Below are 24,894 nucleotides of genomic sequence, written 5' to 3' on the forward strand. Positions count from 1 at the left end.
CGGACGAAGGTCACACGGCCGCACTAGTCTTATTAAACTTAAGTGCGGCGTTTGACACCGTATCACATCCCGTACTACTGAACCGACTGAGGGAAAAGGGAATAACCGGTCCCGCTCATGAGTGGCTGGTATCCTTTCTGAAAAACAGAAGATTTCAAGTGCATTGCCCACCTTGCAAATCCAGTGTAAGATGTCTCAGGCAAGGGGTTCCTCAGGGCTCTATTTTGAGCCCTACATTATTCAACCTGTACATGGAACCCCTTGCCAAACTGGTGGAGTCATATGGTGTGGCAATAGTCTCCTATGCAGATGACACACAACTGGTGATCAAATTGTCCCGTGATCCAGTTGTGGATGCTGAGAATTTCTCGGCTTGCCTTGTGGCTCTAGACGGCTGGATGAAACAAAACTGTCTCCGCCTTAATGGTAACAAGACGGAAGTTCTTATTGTAGGTCCACGTCCTTCCATCTGGACCTCTGCCTGGTGGCCCACCGAACTGGGCTCTGTCCCGGTCCCAGTGGACACAGTTAAGAACCTTGGCTTTCATCTGGACTCTAATCTTGCCTACACCAATCATGTGGGTAAGGTTGCGGGAAAATGCTACGGACTTTTGAAGGTCCTAAGGAAAATCCTGGACCTATTGCCCCCTAGCTCCAGAAAAACCATGGTACACGCCTTGGTCACTTCCCAGTTAGATTATGGGAACTCCCTCCTATGTGGACTTAGTAAAAAGGGCTTAACACAGCTTCAACGCGTCCAGAACGCTGCAGCGAGGCTGGTCCTCAACCTCCCTAGGAGAGCCTCGGGGAAACATGCATTACGCACCCTTCATTGGCTCCCAATAAAGGAAAGAATCAATTTCAAAACCATGTGCATCACCCACCGTATAGCCCACAAAAAAGCACCTCCATATCTCCAGGACTTGCTTCCAGTATATCGCCCTACACGTCCTCTGAGGTCGATGGGTAGCATGCAATTAGTGGTACCTCGGATACACAGAGCAAGGATGGGAGGACGCTCTTTCAGACTCCACGCCAGCAACAACTGGAACAACCTTCCTATCGAACTGAGAATGGAGCCCTCTGAAACCAGGTTCAGACAGAGGTTGAAAACCCATCTCTTTCCCAGGTTAAACTCAGCATAGTGTATTCTTGCCCCTGTGTCCAGCCTCTTGAGCCCGGCCGAAGAGTTGTAGGTAGGGTTGTCAGCGCGGAGACGCACTGTTCTTTGTGCAACCAAGCGCTTAATAAATGCCCTAAACTAAACTAAACTAAACTGACCTGATTTAGGACGGGGCTTCGAGATACCGTGTTACAGATGTTTGTCTTCTGTCGCGGTGTCAGACTGCTCTCCTGATTTAGGACAGGGCTTTGAGACCCCTTGTTACAGATGTTTGTCTTCGGTCGCGGTGTCAGATTGCTCACCTGATTTAGGACGGGGCTTCGAGTGACCTTGTTACAGATGTCTGTCTTTGGTCGCGGTGTCAGACTGCTCACCTGATTTAGGATGGGGCTTCGAGTCACCTTGTTACAGATGTCTGTCTTCTGTCATGGTGTCAGACTGCTCACCTTTTTTTGGACGGGGCTTCGAGTCACCTTGTTACAGATGTCTGTCTTCTGTCACGGTGTCAGACTGCTGACTTGATTTAGGATGGGGCTTTGAGTCACCTTGTTACATATATCTGTCTTCTGTCGCGGTGTCAGACTGCTGACCTGATTTAGGACGGGGCTTTGAGTCACCTTGTTACAGATGTCTGTCTTCTGTCGCGGTGTCAGACTGCTGACCTGATTTAGGACGGGGATTTGAGTCACCTTGTTACAGATGTCTGTCTTCTGTTGCGGTGTCAGGCTGCTCACCTGATTTAGGACGGGGCTTCGAGTCACCTTGTTAAAGATGTCTGTCTTCTGTCACGGTGTCAGACTGCTGACCTGATTTAGGACGGGGCCTCGAGTCACCTTGTTACAGATGTTTGTCTTCTGTCTCGGTGTCAGACTGCTGACCTGATTTAGGACGGGGCTGCGAGATACCTTGTTACAGAGCTTTGTCTTCTGTCGCGGTGTCAGACTGCTCACCTGATTTAGGACGGGGCTTTGAGACACCTTGTTATAGATGTCTGTCTTATGTCGCCGTGTCAGACTGCTGACCTGATTTAGGACGGGGCTTCGAGTCACCTTGTTACTGATGTCTGTCTTCTGTTGCGGTGTCAGACTGCTCACCTGATTTAGGACGGGGCTTCGAGACACCTTGTTACAGATGTCTGTCTTCTGTCGCCGTGTCAGACTGCTGACCTGATTTAGGACGGGGCTTCGATATACCTTGTTACAGATGTCTGTCTTCTGTTGCGGTGTCAGACTGCTGACCTGATTTAGGACGGGGCTTCGAGATACCTTGTTACAGATGTTTGTCTTCGATCGCGGTGTCAGACTGCTCACCTGATTTAGGACGGGGCTTTGATTCACCTTGTTACAGATGTCTGTCTTCTGTCGCGGTGTCAGACTGCTCTCCTTGTTTAGGACGGGGCTTCGAGTCACCTTGGACACCTGGGACAGCCCCGAAATATCTCTGCTCCCTGGTCACACCCTATGTTCCATCGAGAGATCTTAGGTCAGCCTCTCAAAGAAGCTTTATCGTTCTAAAATACAAGTTAACCCGCATGGGAGGGAAATCCTTTACACACCTAGGACCTACATACTGGAATTCACTTCCCATTCTACTTAGGAAAGAAACAAGCTACCCCAGTTTTCTCATGCAATTGAAACCTTGGCTATTTGATAAATACCTTTCCAGTTCCTCCTGTGTTATGGCTTCATGGTATGCACGGGGAAACCCTTTCGGGTAGCTGTTGCGCAATATAAATTCTAGATAAATAAATAAATAAAATTGTTACAGATGTCTGTCTTAGGTCGCAGTGTCAGACTGCTGACCTGTTTTAGGACGGGGCTTTGAGTCACCTTGTTACAGATGTTTGTCTTCTGTCACAGTGTCAGACTGCTCTTCTGATTTAGGACGGGGCTTCGAGACACCTTGTTATAGATGTCTGTCTTCTGTTGCGGTGTCAGACTGCTGACCTGATTTTGGACGGGGCTTTGAGTCACCTTGTTACAGATGTCTGTCTTAGGTCGCAGTGTCAGACTGCTGACCTGTTTTAGGACGGGGCTTTGAGTCACCTTGTTACAGATGTTTGTCTTCTGTCACAGTGTCAGACTGCTCTTCTGATTTAGGACGGGGCTTCGAGACACCTTGTTATAGATGTCTGTCTTCTGTCGCGATGTCAGACTGCTCACCTGATTGAGGGCGGGGCTTTGAGACACCTTGTTACAGATGTCTGTCTTCTGTTGTGGTGTCAGACTGCTGACCTGATTTAGGACGGGGCTTTGAGACACCTTGTTACAGATGTTTGTCTTCTGTCACGGTGTCAGACTGCTGACCTGATTTAGGACGGGGCTTCGGGTCACCTTGTTACAGATGTCTGTGTTCTGTCGTGGTGTCAGACTGCTCACCTGAATTAGGACGGGGCTTCGAGCCACTTTGTTACAGATGTCAGTCTTCTGTTGCGACGTCATACTGCTCACCTGATTTAGGACGGGGCTTCGAGTCACCTTGTTACAGATGTTTGTCTTCTGTCACAGTGTCAGTCTGCTCACCTGATTTAGGACGGGGCTTCGAGTCACCTTGTTACAGATGTTTGTCTTCTGTCACAGTGTCAGACTGCTCACCTGATTTAGGACGGGGCTTTGAGTCACCTTGTTACAGATATCTGTCTTTTGTCGTGGTGTCAGACTGCTCACCTGATTTAGGACGTGGCTTTGAGTCACCTTGTTACAGATTTTTGTCTTCTGTCGCGGTGACAGACTGCTCACCTTATTTAGGACGGGGCTTTGAGTCACCTTGTTACAGATGTCTGTCTTCTGTCGTGGTGTCAGACTGCTCACCTGATTTAGGACGGGGCTTCGAGTCACCTTGTTACAGATGTCTGTCTTCTGTCGTGGTGTCAGGCTGCTGACCTGATTTAAGACGGGGCTTCGAGTCACCTTGTTACAGATGTCTGTCTTCTGTCGTGGTGTCAGGCTGCTCACCTGATTTAGGACGGGGCTTTGAGTCACCTTGTTACAGATGAAATCCACGCATGAAGCCTCTTCTATTATTGGCTGGTTCAATGGGACTCTTACCCATGGCCATTCATTTAATTAATGATTACACTGGATTCAGGAATGATTTGAAAATGTGGCTTTCTCCCGGTTAATGGATGGCAGGACGTTCCTGTCTTGTTTTAATGAAACTCTTTCAGTGGACGGGTTAGGCATCTACCTAGAGCTATGATATTCCCTGGGGATAAGCGTGGCCCTCTACAAATACGAAATAATAATGTGTCTCAACCTCCCTTTACATGGAAGTTTCAGTGTTTAAATGTAATGTCTCAGGGTTTTCTGCAGAGTTTTTAAGTTTCTATAATGGAAGGTAGGAGTGTTCAACGCAGGTCAACGGGCATGAAGCAAGGCATATTTTAGAATTACTAAGTAAATAATTTCCTTGTAATTCTTATTATGTCTCTTATCTGGATATCCTAAAAATCTAGGCCTGCTGCAGTCCTTCAACAGTTATCTTCCCTGCTCCAGATCGCACTGTATGAAGTATATTTCATCCAATAGGTGAAACACATTGTCCAGGTGCGAGGAGTATGTTAACACCTTCAGTGCTCATGAAGAGCTGAGCTCGTCATGGGGCACAGTGGCGCTGTGCTCATAATGAGCTGAGCTCGTCATAACCGCTGCGGCGCTCCCACGCGGGGATAAGTTCTACGAAAACAGGCGTGGTCATGACGAGCTCAGCTCGTCATGAGCACAGCGCCACCGTGCTGGATGACGAGCCAAGCTCGTCATGAGCACCGCTGCGCTACCCTCCTCCCCCCCGCACCGCGGGGAAATTACCCCCACAGCAAAGGGGCTAACATGTATCTCACTTCTGTGACTCTTGAGTTTGTGACCAGCCCTCTCTTTATGACCCATCTTTGTTTTTCAGACATTGCCTCACATGAGTCATGGCGGACGGTAGGAGCACATCTGGGGACGTCCTGGTTGGCGCCCTGGAGGATCTCATTGAAGCTGACTTCAAACGGTTTAAGGATAAATTATCAGAAATCAACTTCAAAGGACAGAGAAACATCCCACGAGGAAGCCTTGAGGGAAAGGATCGGATTGACACCAAGAACCTTCTGATAGATTTCTACGGCCTGGACTCAGCGATTGATGTGACCATCGAAGTCTTCTCGAAGGTCGGCCTGATGGAGCCGGCAGCCAGACTCAGAGAGGCGCGTCCGCGAGGTAAGAGGGCTGCGATCCTTCAAGATCACACCCCAAGGCCCACTTTGATGGCTAATTGTGAAGGATTTTCAGAAGTTTTCTGATTTTGAAATTAATACAAATGATGTTTCAAAGCCAACATTATTAGACAACTCCAGAGTGAAATTCCTTGTAAATGTATTTGGTCTGATTTCAGCTGTAAGAGCCTCAGAGACTCTTCCTTGGAGCTTGTTGAGTGCTTGTGCGGTGCAGCTGCCCCTCTGCACCATCGCAAGCCACACTGTGCTGGGGCATCAATGATCTTTGTTAGACCCGGCATCATTGGCGTGGTTCACGCTAACTCTTTGCCTTCACCCTCCTGTTTTGCTGGTTTCATCTCACTGGTCTTAGGGCTCTGCGCACTTTACCACTGCTAGCCAGTGCTCTTTCAGTAAAACATGGCCAAATTGGCATACACCCAGTTGGTATATTTAATTTACATGTAACTTGTTAGTACGGTGGTCCTGTTCGTACCCCGGGCCTGTACATTAAAAACCACCCGTGGGCCTGCAGCTCTGATTGTGCCATCCAGATAAGTAACCCTCTAGCCATGTCTGAGGCCTGCCATTGCAGCCAGTGTGTGTGCAGTTTTAAACTGCCATATCAACATGACAAGATAAAACTCTTTAACCCCTTAAGTGCTGCCTCGGTGCATTGGCCGACGGCAGCACTACCTCCCCAGTGCTGCGCACGACCATTGGACGTCCATTCAGCACTAGTTCCAATGGACAGCGCAGCACTGGGGAGGAATGTTTAATAGCATCTATGAGGTTAAAAACCGCTATTAACAGGTGTTAGGGCTGTGGTGTAGTGGTATTAAAATACTTGCTTGTCTTATTTGTATCTCCTTATGTTTAGAGCTGTACTTTTAGAGGTTTCCATCAGGGCTTTTGTCTCTCCAACTGCTCTTCCCACTTCTTCCAGCTCGTCTGGTGGTTAGTGATTCCGATGAGGTTTTGTAGACCTAAACAGTTGAATGCCTATCAGGGCCTCATTGCATGCTGGGTGTTGTAGTGCATGTTGTGCAAATGCACCTTACCTATATTAATGCAACATCATACCAGTGGGGAATCTATTCTTTGTCATTGCCTGGCTCAGTCTTTTTCAGAATTGTTTACATTAGCTTTGCATTCTGTCTCATCTTTTTTGGAATTACAGTCTGTGTGATTTGCACATTTAGTTGAGGCCATTAATAAGTGTGTTAAATCCCAAAATCAATAATGCTCCTTTTTGCATAGGACTCAATTCTAAGTCTCCTCCTCTCAGATTTGATTGTACAGCACCTGGTACTGTCCATTGGAAATCTTTTTCCTTTTGCCTCTTAGTGATGAATTGATTGACCAGGGGGCTGCAAATGTTTTTGATTCAATCTGGGACATGTGTTGTACTATTCTTTGTATTATTTCTTGATTGGTTTTACCAATATATATGTTTTCACATATGCAAATGATTGCATTCACCATATTTTTAGTTCTACATTTAGAAAAATGTGTATGTTTACATCGTATGCGATATTTTTGGAACACCGTGCCTTCAATTCTTTTACTGCAAACTACGCAGTTGCCACATTTGTGGTGGCCTTCAAGAGGTTTCATATTTTAAGTCAAATTTTCTTATTTTCTACATGCTCCAGGCTCTTACTAGGTGTTTCCCTAGACTTGCAATCGTCTTCATTGAAAATAATGGACGCTCAAACCCACATTCTGAATATTTTGATTGAATGCCAATTGTTTCGAATGATTTAAAAAATATATTCGTCTATAAGCAGTATGAGCAAGATCACTGACTAATTGTCAGTGAAATTGCTCTCACACCCTCGCAGCTCCACCATTGACCGAGGCCCCCTCCCCCGAGCCCCGGCACTCTTGAGTGTTGCTGGTGTTCAAGTCCCTCCTCCACCCACAGAATCACCTGCGTCTCATCTCTGGTGCTCCAGTGGACCGCTGTCTTCTTTGTCTCGCTCCGCTTCCCCTCTATTTTTCGCTTGTTTTTTTCTCCCTCTGTAATTCTTTGTTCTGCACTTTTTTTGCACTTTTCTACCTTTTTGCCTTATTCCACCTATTTCCTGTAGCCTCCTTTATTCTTCCTTTTCCTTTCCCGCCTGTTTCCTTTCCCGGCGGCCCCTCCCCACAGCACGTCCAGCAACGCCCCAAACACTACTACATCTCCCAGCACCTGCGCATACTCCACTAGCTCCCCATTGAGGCAAGAGTCACCTTCAAGATGCTCACCCACACACACAAGACCCTCCATGACACCGGACCAGCATACCTGACCAGCCGACTCAAATTCCGCGCACCCCAAATGACCCTATGATCAGCCCAGCTCTCCTACGCTGTGGTCCCACGTACCACAAAAAACCGATCGGGAGGCCGCTCCTTCTCCTTCCTCGCGGCCAAAGCCTGGTACGCCCTGCAGCTCCACCTCAGACAGACAACATCGCTTCTCATCTTCATAAAAAACCTCAAAACCTGGCTCTTTGATGGACCCCCTTCTTGATGGACTGGAACCTGCACCCCTTCACCCCCAGCTCCTTGAGACCCTTATGTGCTTAACAAACTCTTGATTGATTGATATATGTGGAAACACATACTACATTTTCAAGGGGTTTCTTTTCTTTCTTGGCTAGAAGACATTCTCTTTTTTTTAATTAATGTGTCAAGATTTTGTGTGGATAACCCTCGTCTTTAAGTTTGTCTGTTAGTATAGCCGCTATCTTCTTTTTAGTGAAGTTTCTTTTGATCCTCAAACATTGCCCATAAGGCAGTTCAGTTCAGTTCATTTATTTATTTCAAAGGTTAAAAACCATCATGAAAATACATAATAATCATAATATATAATCACAAAAAAAAAACATTCTGAGCAACATGACAATTGTTAAAAAGAAGACAGAGAAAAAGCCATCCAGTAAAAAAGAAGGGTTTTTGTGAAAGATATAAACCTGTGAGCAAGAGTGATACAAGTCCCCATATAATAATATTTCCGGTTCCACCCTAACCCACCAATTCATCATTCCCTTGTGTTTCTCAATTTAAAAGCAATTTTAAGGAAACTTAGAACAGCAAATAGGGTTCGCGTTTCAATGGCTCTTTGCAAAAACAGTAAGGCAGATTTAGCATGGATAATATTTGAGTCCTTCAAGACGCCCACTAAAAATCTTTGGCGCGGTGTTTTATAAAAAGGACACAATAAAACAAAGTGAAGGGTGTCCTGCGGAGACCTATTGTCGCAGCCGCAGCCACCCTTCTGCTCAATTGTTTGGGTAAAACCTGATGGATAAGCTAAAATATGGTGCAACAAATTGAGCCTAAAACGAGTCATTAAAAACCTCTCGTGCTGACTGTACATTAAAAAGAGGTACGGTTCCATGCCAACTTGATTAGAGACCAGGGAGTGGGCAACTGCCGAGGATTTAGTTAAATCCAACTCCCTCCTCCTGCCATTAAATTTGTCCAACAATAGGCTTTGTACGGAGTGTCTAGAGTATGTGTCCACCCTGGTGGGGTCCAGGAATAGCATTTGTTCATCAATATCCCCCAGAGTGTCTTTAACATATTTCAGCCATGGGATTTGAAGGCATTTCTCTTTCAACAAGCAATCCTGGATGATCTGTCTGGATAATTCTGCATTGGGATTTGTCCAAATTTTGAGCCAGGCCAGTATAGGTCTCAGTCTGATAATGTCGGCAATATATGTGGTTCCCAGCTCTTCATGAGTAATTGCTGCAGTGATGCTCGGCGGAAGTTTTAGCAGTTTTTTTAGAAATTTATCTTCCTCACTTTGGATTAGTTGTGCATCTCTGCATCCACACACTTCTGCTCCGTAGATGGTCTTTGAAATACTAACTGATCTATACAAAGTCATCACCTGTTCTGGGGACCAACGACCCATTCGACGTGCAAAGCTCAGTATAGCTCCATTTCCTGAGACTAGTCTCCTCGCCCTCTCCTCAATCAAAGGGACGAAGTTTAACTTCTCGTCAAATAAGAGGCCCAGATATGGAAATGTTTTAACAGTGTCCAAGACATGATCCCCCAGTTTGAATACAAATTTCTTTTGAGGTTTCTTCCCCGCTATCATGATGAATGATTTTTTCATGTTGACGGAGAGATCCAATTTCCTCATGAAATCCGAGAAACCCTTGATTAAAAGTTGCAGACCAACAGCCGTTCGGGCTAGGAGAACCGCGTCATCGGCGTACAAAAGTACTGGCAGATGACGCGTGCCCACCTTAGGGCAGTCAGTTCCCAATGCTATGAGGTCATTCTCCAGGCCATTTATGTAGAGGGAGAACAAGAATGGCGCCAGGATACACCCCTGCCTCACCCCGCCCGAGCACGGGAAGGGATCGGTACTCACCCCCCGCACTATAGCGGACCTTGGCAGTGGTGTTCCAATGTAGCTCCCTTAAGATGTTAATGAGATCCGGGTCAATGCCTAGGTTAGACATAAGTGTCCAGAGTTTAGCTCTATTAACATTGTCGAAAGCTGCTGCTAAGTCCATAAACCCCATGTACATGGTGCCTTCAGACGCCTTGGTATACTTAGCAGTGATCAGGTATAGGTTAAGGCATTGGTCGGTGGTTGACCTGCCTGTTCTGAACCCATACTGGGTATCCACCAGGGTGTTATTGATGTCAGTCCAGTCTGTTAGTCGGTTAAGGAGTGCCCTTCCTAGTACCTTGGCGGGGACGTCAATGAGCGAGATTGGTCGATAACACTGCGGGCTGTCCCTACAGCCTTTTTTATAAATAGGGACAATCACCGCAGTGGACCATGATCTCGGCAGACCCGTTTTGATTGCTGCATTCAGAACTCTTGTTACCATTGGGGCCCATAGCTCAGTATTGCTAAGAAAAAGATCAGGGGGGGTCCCATCCGGACCCGGGGCTTTGTTTCGTGTTAGACCTAAGATTGCTTTGAGTACTTCATCCAAAGATAGTTCAAATTTATCTGCCCTTGGTCCCCTCCATATTCCATCACCAGTGTCCATCTCCTGATGGTTATACAGGGATTTGAAATGAGCAATCCAGTGTTCTGGTAAGATGTTAGAGCTGATGACTGGGGAGTTTGAGTCGTGGAAGCAAGGTCTATTTATAATTTTCCAGAACTGGGCATAGTCTTTGTTCTCACCAGCCTCCCTTAGGTCTGCCCATACTTCTCTTTGAAGGGTCCCTTTCCTGATCTTTACCTGGGTTTTGTAGTTTTTTCTGCAGCAAGCAATTTCAACCTTATCCCTTGGGGTTTTTTTCAGGCTTAGTTTTAGGTCTCTTAGCGCTTTGGAACAGGAAGAGTCGAACCATCTTGGCGTAGATGACTGCGTTACGGGCTTCTTGGTTGTTAGGAGACTCTCAATTATTTTAGTCAAGTTCTCAAATGCCTCTACTACTCCTTTGTCCTCGGTTGTGTGTTCTAAACAGGTCTCTATGTGGGCTTTCCCTTCATCCACTAGTTTGACATAAAATTCCTGGGGGTTGATCACTGACCACCTTAAGCGTCTCCCTTGGGCTATTGGTTGAATTTCTAATTGGTGAATCAACCCTGGGTCTTTTTTAGTTAAATTGTTCCCTTTGATTTCTATTATAATGGGATTGTGATCACTGAAGGGACTCCACTCTGTCCTAGTGTTTAAGATCTGATCTCTTGCGCTAGCTGAGATCAATATGTAATCTATTATGGACCCCCCACCTCTGCCCTTAAATGTCGGTGTTGGGGATTCGCCTACCTTGAGAGCAGCTAAATCCATGACATGAATGAGGGCAAAATTTTCTAATAACTTCATCAAAGTTGTTCCCTCTTTACAATGAGAAAAGTGGGGGCCCTTTTCTTAATGGACAAGCTGACCAGTCAGGGGTCGGAGGGAGTAATTTGGGGCATAAATGACAATTAAAATCCCCCATGAACAGAACAGTTGGTTCTGACCCCGTCGTCCTTTGCTCTAGTTCCTCATTTAGTCTACCTTCCAGCTCCGCTAATATTGGGAATTTCCCTTTCACTGGGCCGGAGTTATAAAAGTTTACAAACAGTAGACTCTCCCCCTTGTGAAGAAGTCTAACTGTTTGTATGTTGTCTGACGAACAATCTGGATATGACCAGGTACCTTTCAGATCTAAGTCCACATAAACTACTAGGCCTCCTTTTGCCCTACCCGAGTTTGTTCCTTGGGCGGGTCTAAAAAAACACTTATAGCCCTCCAATTGACATGGGCCTGAGTCCTTTGCCCAAGTTTCTTGGAGTGCTATGACATGGAAACATTTTATAAATTCTAACCATTCCTTACTTTTAAATTTGGCTTCCAGCCCTGCGATATTCCAAGAAAGGATGGTCAGACCCTCCATCTTGTCCTTGCCTTTTATTGTGGGTGTCAAAATTAATCTGTCCTCCCCAGCTATAGGTACATCTATTTTAGATAGTTTGGTTCCCCCCTGCCTCCGAGGTAAGTCCAGTCTCCCAGGTTGGATACTCTCCTCAGCCCCACGTGTGCCCCGTGTTTCTGGGCCAGAGCAGCCACTGGTAGCCAGGCTTACTGCGCTATTAATTTCTGTGGGTGTGAGTCAATCAATGTCTTCTAATGATTGGAATGGGGCAAATCTATTTGTCCATTGTGCATGATCTCTGGGGGGATAGGACTGTTCGGGGCGGCTTGCTAGTCTCGGTCTGTGTGGGCGCTGTGCTCTAACCCGCGTCCACCCTCCTTCGTCGCCCCCATGATTGTTATTCCTGAATCTAGGGTAAAAATACCCGAGTGGGAGTGCGCAAATGGTACTAGTTTGGTTCCTATTGGAATTCTTTAAAATATACTCAACCAGACTAGTATCCGTAAAGTGTGCAACTATGCAGTCACCTCTAATGTCTTTATTTCTCCCTCCAATCCAGCTTGCCCTTCTTACACTTGCTATCTCTCCTCTCTCCCCAATGTTTAAGGGTCTATGGATATTCAGCCACTTGGAAATTTTGGAGAGCAGTTGGTATTGGGTTTCTCTCTCATTTGGCCTAATTTCCGGGACCCCTGCAAAAATAACTACAAAAGGACACTCCTCGGGGGGGGGGGGGAGATCTATGTGTGGAGCGTTGTTGTTATAAAAAGGGTCAGGGTCTGTGTAACAGTTATTATAATTCCCTTCCCTCTGGGTGCGATCATCCTGTCTCCATTGCATTTGAGGTTGTGGGATCGGTTTCTCTCTTTGGGTATTTTTTGCACCTTGATTGTGTCTCCCTCTGGAGTTATCGTTAGTACCCCCTTTGGGGTTTTGGGCAATTTTGGGGGCCTTGTGAATCTGAACTATTTCTTGCTGGGAGTTACTAACACAGTTGTTATTTTGCGCTCTCTTTGGGTCTACCTTATCATTTGTGACTTCCTCAATTAATTGGGGTGGGACGAGTGGGATTTTAATAAGTGTTTGCTCTAGGGCTTTAGATTGTTTGGCGAGCTCACACATTATTTTATCCACCTTACTTATGATAGGCTTTAATTGTGTCGTGATGAAAGATTCTAGCTGTTTTTTCAAATCCATAACTACCGTGTCAATCCACCCTGGTGGTAAGGGTTCTACTTGAGAGTCATTTGCTGCTATTGTGTGCTCTTGAGTACGTGTTAAAGGATTGTCTCTTGCTGGTGCTTTCCTCTGTCTCTGATGTCCCTTGTTTCTCCCCAATCGCTTCCTTTTTTTCCTAAGGGTCATATCATTAAGCTCAGAGGTTTCTAGGCCTGAGGTTTGTGCACAGGGGACGTCCTCTATATCGTTGATTGTTTGGGATACACTGCCCTGAGTATTTGGGCTATCTACTATTAAGACATCTCTGGAGGGTGTTTGAGTGATGGCGTTAAGGTTAGGCGAGGAGGATAAACTCCGTTCCATACGTTCAATTTCACCTGTCACTTTCTTTAGCATTAAGTCAATTGCAGTTGGTTTCTTCCCACTTACAAGGGCGCCCTCCTTTATAGTTTCCCCCCGGATTGGTTTAGGGGTGGGTTTTTTATTTGATTTATTCCCAGCCGAGCGAGTGTTGGGATGAGTAGACATAATTCCCCTGAAGATTCCTGCCTTTTCGCAACAGTTCTATGCTGCGTGGGTTTCTGCCACTCCTCTTACGTAAGGTCAAAGGGTAAGACTAATGTCTTTCAAAGGGCTTCAATACCCTGTCCAACTTCCCTGCGCAGACAAGCAGTACAGTACCTGGGTGTATTCTCAGATGAAAGCGTTGGAGCCAAGGGGGGTTGCCCGTCCCGTCCCTCGTCGTCCCCGGACGGCCACAGACGGCCCGCCCTCTGCCCGGGCTCCGCCCGGCGCCGTCCGCGACGCGGAGGAAGAGCCCCGTTTTAATAGCGCCTCCGGGCGCGCTGCAGGAGGAAGTGGGCGGAAGTTGTCGCTCAGCCCTCTGGGAGCTGTAGTCTCCAGCCGCCGCGATGGAGTTTGGGCGGCGAGACCACAGCGTCAGGGCCCCAGGAGCGAAGAGGCGTCCCGCTGGTGTGGCAGGCTTGGCTGGACTGCCTGCGTGCTGGTAAGAGATTCCCCACTCCGTCGAGGAAGAGCCCCGTTTTAATAGCGCCTCCGGGCGCGCTGCAGGAGGAAGTGGGCGGAAGTTGTCGCTCAGCCCTCTGGGAGCTGTAGTCTCCAGCCGCCGCGATGGAGTTTGGGCAGCGAGACCACAGCGTCAGGGCCCCAGGAGCGAAGAGGCGTCCCGCTGGTGTGGCAGGCTTGGCTGGACTGCCTGCATGCTGGTAAGAGATTCCCCACTCCGTCGAGGAAGAGCCCCGTTTTAATAGCGCCTCCGGGCGCGCAGCAGGAGGAAGTGGGCGGAAGTTGTCGCTCAGCCCTCTGGGAGCTGTAGTCTCCAGCCGCCGCGATGGAGTTTGGGCGGCGAGACCACAGCGTCAGGGCCCCAGGAGCGAAGAGGCGTCCCGCTGGTGTGGCAGGCTTGGCTGGACTGCCTGCGTGCTGGTAAGAGATTCCCCACTCCGTCGAGGAAGAGCCCCGTTTTAATAGCGCCTCCGGGCGCGCTGCAGGAGGAAGTGGGCAGAAGTTGTCGCTCAGCCCTCTGGGAGCTGTAGTCTCCAGCCACCGCGATGGAGTTTGGGCGGCGAGACCACAGCGTCAGGGCCCCAGGAGCGAAGATGCGTCCCGCTGGTGTGGCAGGCTTGGCTGGACTGCCTGCGTGCTGGTAAGAGATTCCCCACTCCGTCGAGGAAGAGCCCCGTTTTAATAGCGCCTCCGGGCCCGCTGCAGGAGGAAGTGGGCGGAAGTTGTCGCTCAGCCCTCTGGGAGCTGTAGTCTCCAGCCGCCGCAATGGAGTTTGGGCGGCGAGACCACAGCGTCAGGGCCCCAGGAGCGAAGAGGCGTCCCGCTGGTGTGGCAGGCTTGGCTGGACTGCCTGCGTGCTGGTAAGAGATTCCCCACTCCGTCGAGGAAGAGCCCCGTTTTAATAGCGCCTCCGGGCGCGCTGCAGGAGGAAGTGGGCGGAAGTTGTCGCTCAGCCCTCTGGGAGCTGTAGTCTCCAGCCGCCGCGATGGAGTTTGGGCGGCGAGACCACAGCGTCAGGGCCCCAGGAGCGAAGAGGCGTCCCGCTGGTGTGGCAGGCTTGGCTGGACTGCCTGCGTGCTGGTAAGAGATTCCCCACTCCATCGAGGAAGAGCCCCGTTTTAATAGCGCCTCCGGGCGCGCTGCAGGAGGAAGTGGGCGGAAGTTGTCGCTCAGCCCTCTGGGAGCTGTAGTCTCCAGCCGCCGCGATGGAGTTTGGGCGGCGAGACCACATCGTCTGGGCCCCAGGAGCGAAGAGGCGTCCCGCTGGTGTGGCAGGCTTGGCTGGACTGCCTGCGTGCTGGTAAGAGATGCCCATAAGGCAGATTATCTCCTAAATTCTGGGGGTGGTTCTTTTGAAGTGTAAGTTGGCTTTCGTTGCAGGGTTGTGACTAACTTTGCATCTGTTACCTTGATTTCCACATCGAGAAATGTCATTTTTTTTATTGTTTGCCATGCTGAATTTGATATTTGGGTTCTTATTACTGAGTCGTGTATAGAAAGCAGACAGGGCGTTTTTGTCTTCACTCCATAGGCACCAGATGTCATCTATATAGCTAAGCCATTTTGTTTTATAGGTGGAATATGGATTTTTATTGTAAATGAATCTATCTTCAAATAGTGGCATAAAAAGTACTGTCATTTCTGGCGCAAAAGATCACCCATAGCAGTTCCCTTGGTCTGAATGAAGTATTCGCCTTCAAATTTGAAGTAAATCTTCTTGAGCGCTAAAGCTGCCATTTTTTAGAATAAATTGCATTGGTGCCCTGTGGGGTTGTGGCCTTGATTCTAAATAGAATTCCATGGATTCTAATCTTTCGTCTTTGGGAATTTGTGTACAATGAGACAATGTCAAATGTGGCTATCCACTGTATACTAGAATTGAATTGCTGTCCTTCCACTTCAATGATAAAATCCATTGTATCTCTCAAAAAGGATGATACATCATTGGGAAAAGTTTTAAAAAATGTGTCCACATATTGAGAAATTAATTGCAGGATTGAATCACTTCCAGAGACAATCGGTCGTCCTGGAGTTTTTTTTTCATCGTCGTGACTTTTAGGTACGAAATAAAACACAGCAATCCTCAGATTCAAAATCTTCAAAAATTAAAAGTAATTATCAAATTCCTCTTATAGGAATATTGAGGTTTCATTTCGAATTTCCTTCGTTGGGTTGGTTGGTATCAAGCGACAGAAGTCTTGGTGTCAGTCAAAGTACTTTATTCGTTTTTTTTAAAAACCATAAAAGCATGCTATCATGTTATACCAAAAAATTGTAAAATCGTTGATTAAATAATAACAATTTACATAAAATTTAAGACACAGTGCAATATAGTCAAACTCACGTTGGGCAAATTTCATAAAACCTTAGTACTAAACTGAGACGTTGCAGACATTCATTTAATTCAGTTAAAGTGCATTTGGGCCAATTAAACGTAACCTAAAATTTCTCATAATTCCTACGGCCGCGGTGAGGAAGCTAGCAACATTAAAAACTTCCCACACATTTGATAACAGCTGTAGATATAGAAGTGCAGGCTTGGCCTGAAGAAAGCCTTTATTAGCTAGGATTGGGAGGATGAAACGCTTCCTGATGACGGTCAGGTGCTTGCAGAAAAGAATAAAATGCATTGTATCCTGAGTGGAGGAGTCATCGCATGAACAAACCCCCAGTTCTTCCACCCTCTTTCAACCAGGTAACTCTGCGAACAGCGAATGAACTTGGTTCAACCTAAATCTGGTCAGTAAAAAACGATGATTGGGGTTTGTAACAAAAACCAGATAGGGTTCGATGGTCAGGGTAGTTTTCCGCAATTGATGGGCTCTTACTGTCGACTTAACCAACTCCCTATCCTCTCTGGCTGTAGCGGCCATTAAAAGATAAGGCGCCAACTGAAAAATGACAAGCAGCATCGAAAGCCAAAAGGCAGACAGGAAGAGGAAAATCAAGTTCAGCAGCATGGAGCTGCCGGTACTTGTGGAGGAGGTAGTGAGGGTGCACAGCAAACTTTTTGGCAGGCACTCCCTCACTGTTCCGGAGTCTGCCAAAAGAAAAATCTGGCTGGCAATTGTCGAGAAAGTGAATGCTGTGGGAGTCACAACCAGGAACACTGAGGACCTTTAAAAAAGATTCTATGACCTCAGGAGCCTCACCAAGAAGAAAATGGCTGATATCCACAAGCAGGCAGGCCTAACCGGTGGAGGCAGGAACACAGCCCCCCCGACTGACCTGGAGGAGTTGGTGGCCTCAACCATTGAGGCAGACTGGGAGATGTGGACAGCTCAGCCAGAGCTGTAACAAAAAAAGGTAAGACGCATGTGCAGCATGACACCCCATACCAACCTGCTTCCCTTTACCCTTTGTGGACAAGCAAACCCCAGTCCAGTACTGCTAGCACTATACAGGAGCAATGCATCATGGGAAATGTAGTCAGCAAATGTAAGACCATCTGTAACAGCGCAGACATCAGCAAGTTAGTGAAATGATTGCAGATAAATGAAAGTGAAATGTGTAAAGCATTTATTGTAGTGACTGTGACACAGTAGCACTCAGTTGATATACGCTTATTTATACCTAGGGGCCAAATCAGGCAGTCGACCTACTGACACAGAAGGGACTGCACCAGAGAGGAAGGAGAGTGAGGAAGCAGGTCCAAGCCGAGTGCAAGTCTCGCAGGACGAAGGTGACACAACTGGCATGTCCGTGGAAGATGACACTGTACTGACCCCAGAGTTGTTGCACTCCCCACAGCTTTCCCAATCCCCTCACTTGCAATTCTCACCAGAAATTTCACCATCACAGCTCCAGTCCACTCCTGTAACCCCACCAGCCAGGAGGCGTGTCGTTGCCCCACTACCATCAATGGAGGCAGCAGAGGGTGAGGGGGAGGCTGAAGTCACTGTTGATGAGAGTTCAGCAGCCCTGCAGTCCACAAATGAGACGGGCACTTCTCGCAGAAGACAACGCAGACCCAGTAGGGCAGGTGGACGTGGTGAGGGCACTGTGTTCCGTGGGCTGGTGGGGAGCATGGTGCGCATTCAAAGGATGCAGGGCAAATCAATCCAAGCCTGCCAACGCCAAATCAGAGCCCTGAATGTGCACATAGGAGACATATGGAAGGGCATGAGAGATATAGTGGAGGCGAATAAAGAAGTAGCCCAAACAAATAGGGACATTGCAGCAGGGATGCAGCAGATGAGCAACTCAGTAACGCAGCTTGCTCCAAACTTGACAGTGTGTCACACACAAGGCGCATGGATGCCCGCTCCCACAATACGGCCATCAATCGCTTGGCCACTGCCACATCCCATTGGCGCAGAATACAACTGAGGTCACCAGGGGCATGGCCAGAATGACAAGTGCTCTAGAGGCAATGTTGATATCCCACACAGCACAGAATCCTGCCCTGGACGTGGCAGAGGGTGAAGACACAAGTAGCCGGAGCAGCATGGCAAGCTCTAATGTGGAGACACGGAGGAGTACCAGGCGCCAAGCTGAGGCTACAGGGCAAGCTGAACAAAGCGAACAACATCCAAGTGGCTCAGGGAAGCGCGGGCGCAAGTGAGATTACCGTTCATGGGTGAAGTAACCTGGGACATACAGTCCCCACTTGTATATTGTTTTTTTGTTGCACTTCAGTGCTTGAACGTTGTGGCACCATTAAAATACGTTGGTCCCATACACAACCTGTCTGTGTCTCATTACTTACTCAGAAATAGTTGCGTGTAATCTCCTCACGTCTGCATCTGCCATCACTTGGTGTTGACACTCCAGCAGGTTGTGGTTCAGGCACAGCAACCTCATCATCATGATCCTCAAAGTCTGACAACTCCACCTCAGTGCCCTTCTTCACAGCAAGGTTGTGCAACATGGCACAGGCAGCAATGATTTTACAGCAGGTGATGGGGGTATACTGCCGGGCACCTCCACTCTTATGCAGGCACCTGAACCTGCTCTTCCATATACCAAAGGTTCGCTCAACAATATTTCTTGTGCTCTTGTGGGCCCGGTTATATCTTCTTTGGCTGGGTGTTGTGGGGTTGAGGTAGGGGGTGAGGATAAAGGAGCGGAGGGCATATGCACTGTCTCCTAAAAGGAAATGGGAATACATTACTCGCATGCACACATGTACTTCTTTCTGCAATAGGTGTTAATGGGGTCGCACAATGTGTCTTACCTAGCAAGTATCCTTCACCAAATTCCCCTGCTGTCAGCCGTGCATAGATACCGCTGTTTTGAAATATGAATGAGTCGTGGGTACTCCCAGGGAATTTTGCCACAAGGTCAGTGATGGCGCACTTGGCATTGCAGATCACCTGCACATTGATGGTGTGGGTGGACTTTCTATTCCTATATATGTATTCGGTGGCAGCAGGGGGACAAATGGGAATGTGGGTGCCATCAATGCAGCCAATGATATTGGGGAAACGCGCCATCAGATAAAAGTCAGTTTTTGTTTGGAGCAGTTCAGCATGGGTTTCAGGGAAAGTTATATACTGGTCCATCCTCTGTACCATGGCGTCAAGGAATTTGTGGAAGAAGCGTGACAGACTGCTCTGGGTCACCCCACCTACCGCAGCAACCACACTCGGGTAACTCCCAGATGCAAGCAGGTGTAGGCTGCACAGCACCTGCACGTGGGGTGGAATGGCGTGCGCCCTTGGGGTAGTGTGCTCCAACAGTGGGTGGAAGTCCTTGATGAGGTCCAAGATGGTGTCTGGGTCCAACCTGTACCTCTGGAGTATCTCTGCCTCTGTGAGCATGAACAAGGTGATCCTCTGTCTGTAGACTTGCTCCTGTCTCTGCCATTCCCTCTATCCTTTCTCCTGTAGCCATAGCCACCTCGCAATGACATAGAATGCCGCCATTGTGAAAAAAGTATTGTATTTTAGGTCCTTTTTTAGGTTTTGCCTGGCGAAAGATGCGCTCTGCGCATCTTTTTCGCGCAGGCGAAAACCTAATGATTATAGTAGGGGAGACAGGAACGGCCCCGTCTTCCATTGGCTAGCTCCATAAATGGAGGCTAGCCATTGGAAGACGGGCCTGTCCGTCAATGCCGGACCAGATTCGGGGGCGTTCCCGAGAATTTTTGGCTTTTGGCTACATCACGCTACGTCAGCCGAAAGCCAATTCAAGGGAACGCCCCCGAATCTGGTCCGCCATTGACGGCACCCGCCTTCCTGCTCGGGGCCGTGAGAAGGAGCCCGCTGCTGCCGCCCCGTCTTCGGCGAGGCCCCGGAGAGGAGGAGCCTCGCCCGACGCCAACCGGAGGAGAACCAGCGGAACACTGGAGAGACTGGTGAGTCCCCTCCCGCTGTCATGGCGCCCCAGTGTCTGTCCGATGGTGTGCTTCTGCCAAGCTTCAGAGGAAGTGCAGGTGAGTCGCTTTGTTTTATTTGCGGCTAGGGGAGGCTCCCTCCCGCTACCCGTGTGTCCGTTCCCGCTCCCGTACCCCCCCTCCCCGTGTGTCCGTTCCCGCCCCCGCACCCCCCCTCCCGCTCTCCGTGTGTCCGTTGTTCTTTTTACCTTTGGCTGCAATCATCAGTTCTTCAAAAAAAGCGCAATCGATTTGCAGGGAGAGGATGTGCTCTGAGTGAGCCCTTTTGAACCATTGGCTTTCATGTTTTTCACAGTTTGCCCTTGCTTTAATGGGCTGTTTATCAAGGCATCAATGCCATTTCGTGTATGTTTACATTATCCTGTTTAGGTCTGGGTAATGGGGTTTCAAGCAGTCCCTTTGATGTGATATTAGGTGACACTGCAACATTTAATTTGCTAATATACTTTCTGATTTACTTTTAGTTTTTTACGTAGTGTTTGGATTCCTTAGACTATCATAAAGAGCTAGTACTAATCATCCTCGTATGCTCATTTATTTTACTTCGTAGTCATGGTAACCTGCTGCTGGATTTAGTTTTTTTTGTTCACAAATAAATATTTGCAAGCACATGCTTTTTTTTAAAGATCCAATTGAATTACTGGCCCTCTGTCACAAGTACCTACTGTTCAATATTTTATGCGGCAGGTCTTTTAACCACTTACGTTATCTTTAGACTTCTTTTCAAAGCACTCTTCTTTGAGAGTCTATTTTGTCTTTGCTAATGCTGTCTGCGCATCAAAGAGGCCCTTTTTATAACTGATACGGAAAACAACATTATTAATGAACCATCCTTGTTTTACATGACAAGTTTAAACAGTATGCAGCATTCAGCAAAAAGGTCTGTTTTATTAAACATGCCAATGCTCTGTTGACCTCACTGTCTATGCTACTTCCCTTGATAACTCATCCGGGCGTCCGAGCAGTGTCCCAGTAATCATTTAATAATACATAATAGACTAACTATGGGGTACACTTGTGAGGCATGGCAACCATGAAGCACGCAGATGAACAAGATCGAGTGAGAAAGAGATTGTGAAAATGTTGGCATTATTATAGTAAAACATATATAAAAAGGCAGTTTAAGCAGATAAATGTATCTATCGATCTCTCTCCCTCCCGGCATATCTCCCCCCCCCCAGCACGTCAGGCAGGGGGTTCGGCGCCCAGCAGCACACAGCTTAAGCCCCGCAACCAACTCCCTCCTTTTTTTTTCTCTCTTCAGCCTTGTGGCTCTAACTAACGCAATTCTGCCAGGGGCCACACTTGGGGTGAATCTGCAGGTCACCGAAGTGGCAGAAAATCAATATAGGCAGCCTGTCCCCTCCCTGCCCTTTCCCAGCCTGTCCTCTCCCAGCCTGTCCACTTCCAGCCTGCCCTTTCCCAGCCTGTCCTCTCCCAGCCTTTCCACTTCCAGCCTGTCCACTTCCAGCCTGCCCTCTCCCAACCTGCCCTCTCCCAACCTGCCCTCTCCCAGACTGGCCCCTCCCAGCCCTCTCCCAGCATGCCCTCTCCCAGCCTGTCCCCTCCCTGCCCTCTCCCAGCCTGCCCTCTCCCAGCCTGTCCCCTCCATGCCCTCTCCTAGCCTGTCCTCTCCCTGCCTGTTGTCGTGTCCCGGCGGCAGCAGGCAGCAGCGTGCACTGCGTCCCCGAAGTAACAGCCCTAAAGCAAGCAAGAAGTACGCCCCCCTCCCACCAATCCCTGTTAGGTAGTGGAAACTGTCCAAACTGGGGTGCAGACAGCCCCTCTCACCTTTCGGGCTGGTACCACTGCACCAGCCGCACTACTTCCCTACTGACCGTTCTCCACTTCAGCCCCGTCTAAATTACAATTCATGCTTGTGACCCTTTTGCCTGCTTGTGCTTGTTTTCATGACCCTGTTGCCTGCTTGTGCCTCCGTGTGCCCCTGTCGCCTGCTTGTGCCTCAGTTTTCGTGCCCCTGTTGCCTGCTTGTGCCTCAGTTTTCGTGCCCCTGTTGCCTGCTTGTGCCTCTGTGTGCCCCTGTTGCCTGCTTGTGCCTCCGTGTGCCCCTGTTGCCTGCTTGTGCCTCCGTGTGCCCCTGTTGCCTGCTTGTACCTCCGTGTGCCCCTGTTACCTGCTTGTACCTCCGTGTGCCCCTGTTGCCTGCTTGTACCTCGGTGTGCCCCTGTTGCCTGCTTGTGCCTCCGTGTGCCTCTGTTGCCTGCTTGTGCCTCTGTGTGCCCCTGTTGCCTGCTTGTGCCTCCGTGTGCCCCTGTTGCCTGCTTGTGCCTCAGTTTTCGTGCCCCTGATTCCTGTTTGTGCCTCCGTGTGCCCCTGTTGCCTGCTTGTGCCTCCGTTTTCGTGCCCCTGTTGCCTGCTTGTGCCTCCGTGTGCCCCTGTTGCCTGCTTGTGCCTCCGTGTGCCCCTGTTGCCTGCTTGTGCCTCTGTGTGCCTCTGTTGCCTGCTTGTGCCTCCGTGTGCCCCTGTTGCCTGCTTGTGCCTCAGTGTGCCCCTGTTGCCTGCTTGTGCCTCCGTGTGCCCCTGTTGCCTGCTTGTGCTGTGTGGGTGTGTGTGGAGGGCTCTGTGTGGCTGTGTGTGTGGGAAGCTTTGTGTGGCTGTGTGTGTGGGGGGCTTTGTGTGGCTGTGTGTGTGGGGGGCTCTGTGTGGCTGTGTGTGTGGGGGGCTCTGTGTGGGTGTGTGTGTGGGGGGGGGCTCTGTGTGTGTTTGTGTGTGTCATTTGCAAGAGAAAAAGCTAGTGGCATTGTAAATGACAATGCCATTTATTTATGTTAAAAAAAAAATAATAATAATAATGTCAAGAGCAATGCCAATAGCTCTAACTTTAACAAAGGCAAAACCATTGCATTGTAAATGCTTGTTATAGGCTGCACCTGGTTACCACCTGATTTCAATCCATGGTAAATACAGACTCTTAAATACCGAATTTCAAGCAAATTCAGTATTTAAGAGCTTACCTACATCTCAATGTTCAATTTGACAACTTCTTATTTACCGATTCGGTATATTTACCGATTCGGTAAATTTACTGAATCAGTAAATTTACCTATTCACAAACTGTTACGATTCGGTAAAATTACCGATTCGGTAAATTTACAGATTTGGAGTGTTTACCGATTCGGTAACTTTACCGATTCGGTAAATTTACCGATTCGGACGATTTTCAGTCCCCTACATCCCAAAAGCCCAATACCGGTCGGAAACGGCCGAAAATACTGATTTTTGGACGTTTCCGACCGGTATTGGGCTACCTACATCTGGCCCATGAATCTTTAACCCATTTAATGTCCACCATCGACAGTTTCTCGGGCGAATTGTATAACTCAGGTCGACCCAATAACACTGTCATGTTATAGACATATCTGAGCCACGGGATACGATTCCCATGGTCAAGGGCTAAACAATCTTTAAAGATTTCCTGATTTAGCCCCAGTTCTGGATTCAGCCAGGTCGAAATCCAATTTGAAAGGGGTGCCATGGTAATTTGATACACCACAAAACTAGCACCACACTCTTGATGAACAATATAGCCAGCTGTAGATTGTGGAACACATAACCTTTTTCTAAGAAACTTGTCCTCCACCGCCTGGATTACTTTCACATTCCTAATTCCCCAAATATCAGCACCATACATTGCGAGGGAGACGCATTTCGCACCGTAAATTTTCAAAAGGGCTTGCATGGGTCTTGCTCCTAAATTACGTGCAAATCCCAAAACAGCAGAAGTCGATCTCGCCAAGGCATTGCTTTTTGCTAAAAATTGAAGAAACCAAGAGCCTTGGTGGTAAACTCTACTCTTACCGTCCTTTAAGGACTGGTCTTTTGCCCATAAGAGGACTGCTTCGCCCTTGGGGGGCGTGGCTGGCTGGCCAATATGGTGGACGCGAGACTGTAAAGCTCTGTCTCGTTATCCCCCAGTTATCCGCCAAAATCCTCCTGAAACATGCCCGGTGCACATCCAACAGCGGCGCCTTACCTGTTGGTGGTGTGCGGATCCGGCGGCCCAAGATTTGCCGTCTCTGGCGCTGCGGTGCCCTGGGAGCAAGAGATGGGGCCGAGCGGGAGCCGCGGGACATGCTTGGCGGCGTCCCGCGGTGGGTCGGGGCTCAGGTAAGAGCTGCCTTGCCCTGTCTGCGCCCTCCTCCCATGAGACACAAACCGGGAGTTCAGAGGCTGGCGGAGAAGAGGCGCTAACACACGCGTCCGATGTCCAAAATGGCGCCCGCCGGAGCTCGAGGCGGTTGTTAGTCCAGCGGCTCTCTACACAAGCAGGCTCAAGGTACGGGGGAGCGGTGCGGTCACCCCGGGGAAGGGAGAAAAGCTTGGTACCCCCGGGGGGAGCCCCAGCCCTCCCCCCTGCCCACCGCACCTGCATTGGCAGTTTTATAAGGCTGCAGTGGGGTAGTAATCCTTCCTTCCCCCTCCCCCCACCTCTGTGGAGCGGCGAAGGCAGTCGGAACGCACCCTTGACCCTGTGTATGCCTGGAGAAGGGGGGACAGTCAGCCACCATCGCTGTGCGCCATTGGATAAGGGGAGCAGCTTCCATGAGGACAACCCGGGCAGCAAAGCTGCTACATGCAGTGGTAGTGGACGCCACCGTAGAGTAACCTGCCGGCAGCAGGCTTCATGGCCGTCGTCCCTGAGGCAACCAAGCTTGCTCGACCGTGGCCAGAAAG

General features: G+C 48.8%; 1 protein-coding gene across 1 annotated transcript in view; it reads left to right on the forward strand.

Annotated features, from left to right (window-relative positions):
* Positions 1-24,894, forward strand: part of LOC147662872 (NACHT, LRR and PYD domains-containing protein 3-like) — a 621,411-nt gene that overhangs the window by 53,638 nt on the left and 542,879 nt on the right. Inside the window, exon 2 of the mRNA XM_086950831.1 lies at positions 5,021-5,322. Coding sequence (XP_086806957.1) covers positions 5,040-5,322 — 283 coding nt within the window. The 5' untranslated portion in view covers positions 5,021-5,039. The remainder of the gene's footprint in view (positions 1-5,020; positions 5,323-24,894) is intronic.

This window comes from Lissotriton vulgaris, unplaced genomic scaffold (genome assembly GCF_964263255.1).
Source record: "Lissotriton vulgaris unplaced genomic scaffold, aLisVul1.2 SCAFFOLD_875, whole genome shotgun sequence".
Taxonomy (NCBI): Eukaryota; Metazoa; Chordata; class Amphibia; order Caudata; family Salamandridae; genus Lissotriton; species Lissotriton vulgaris.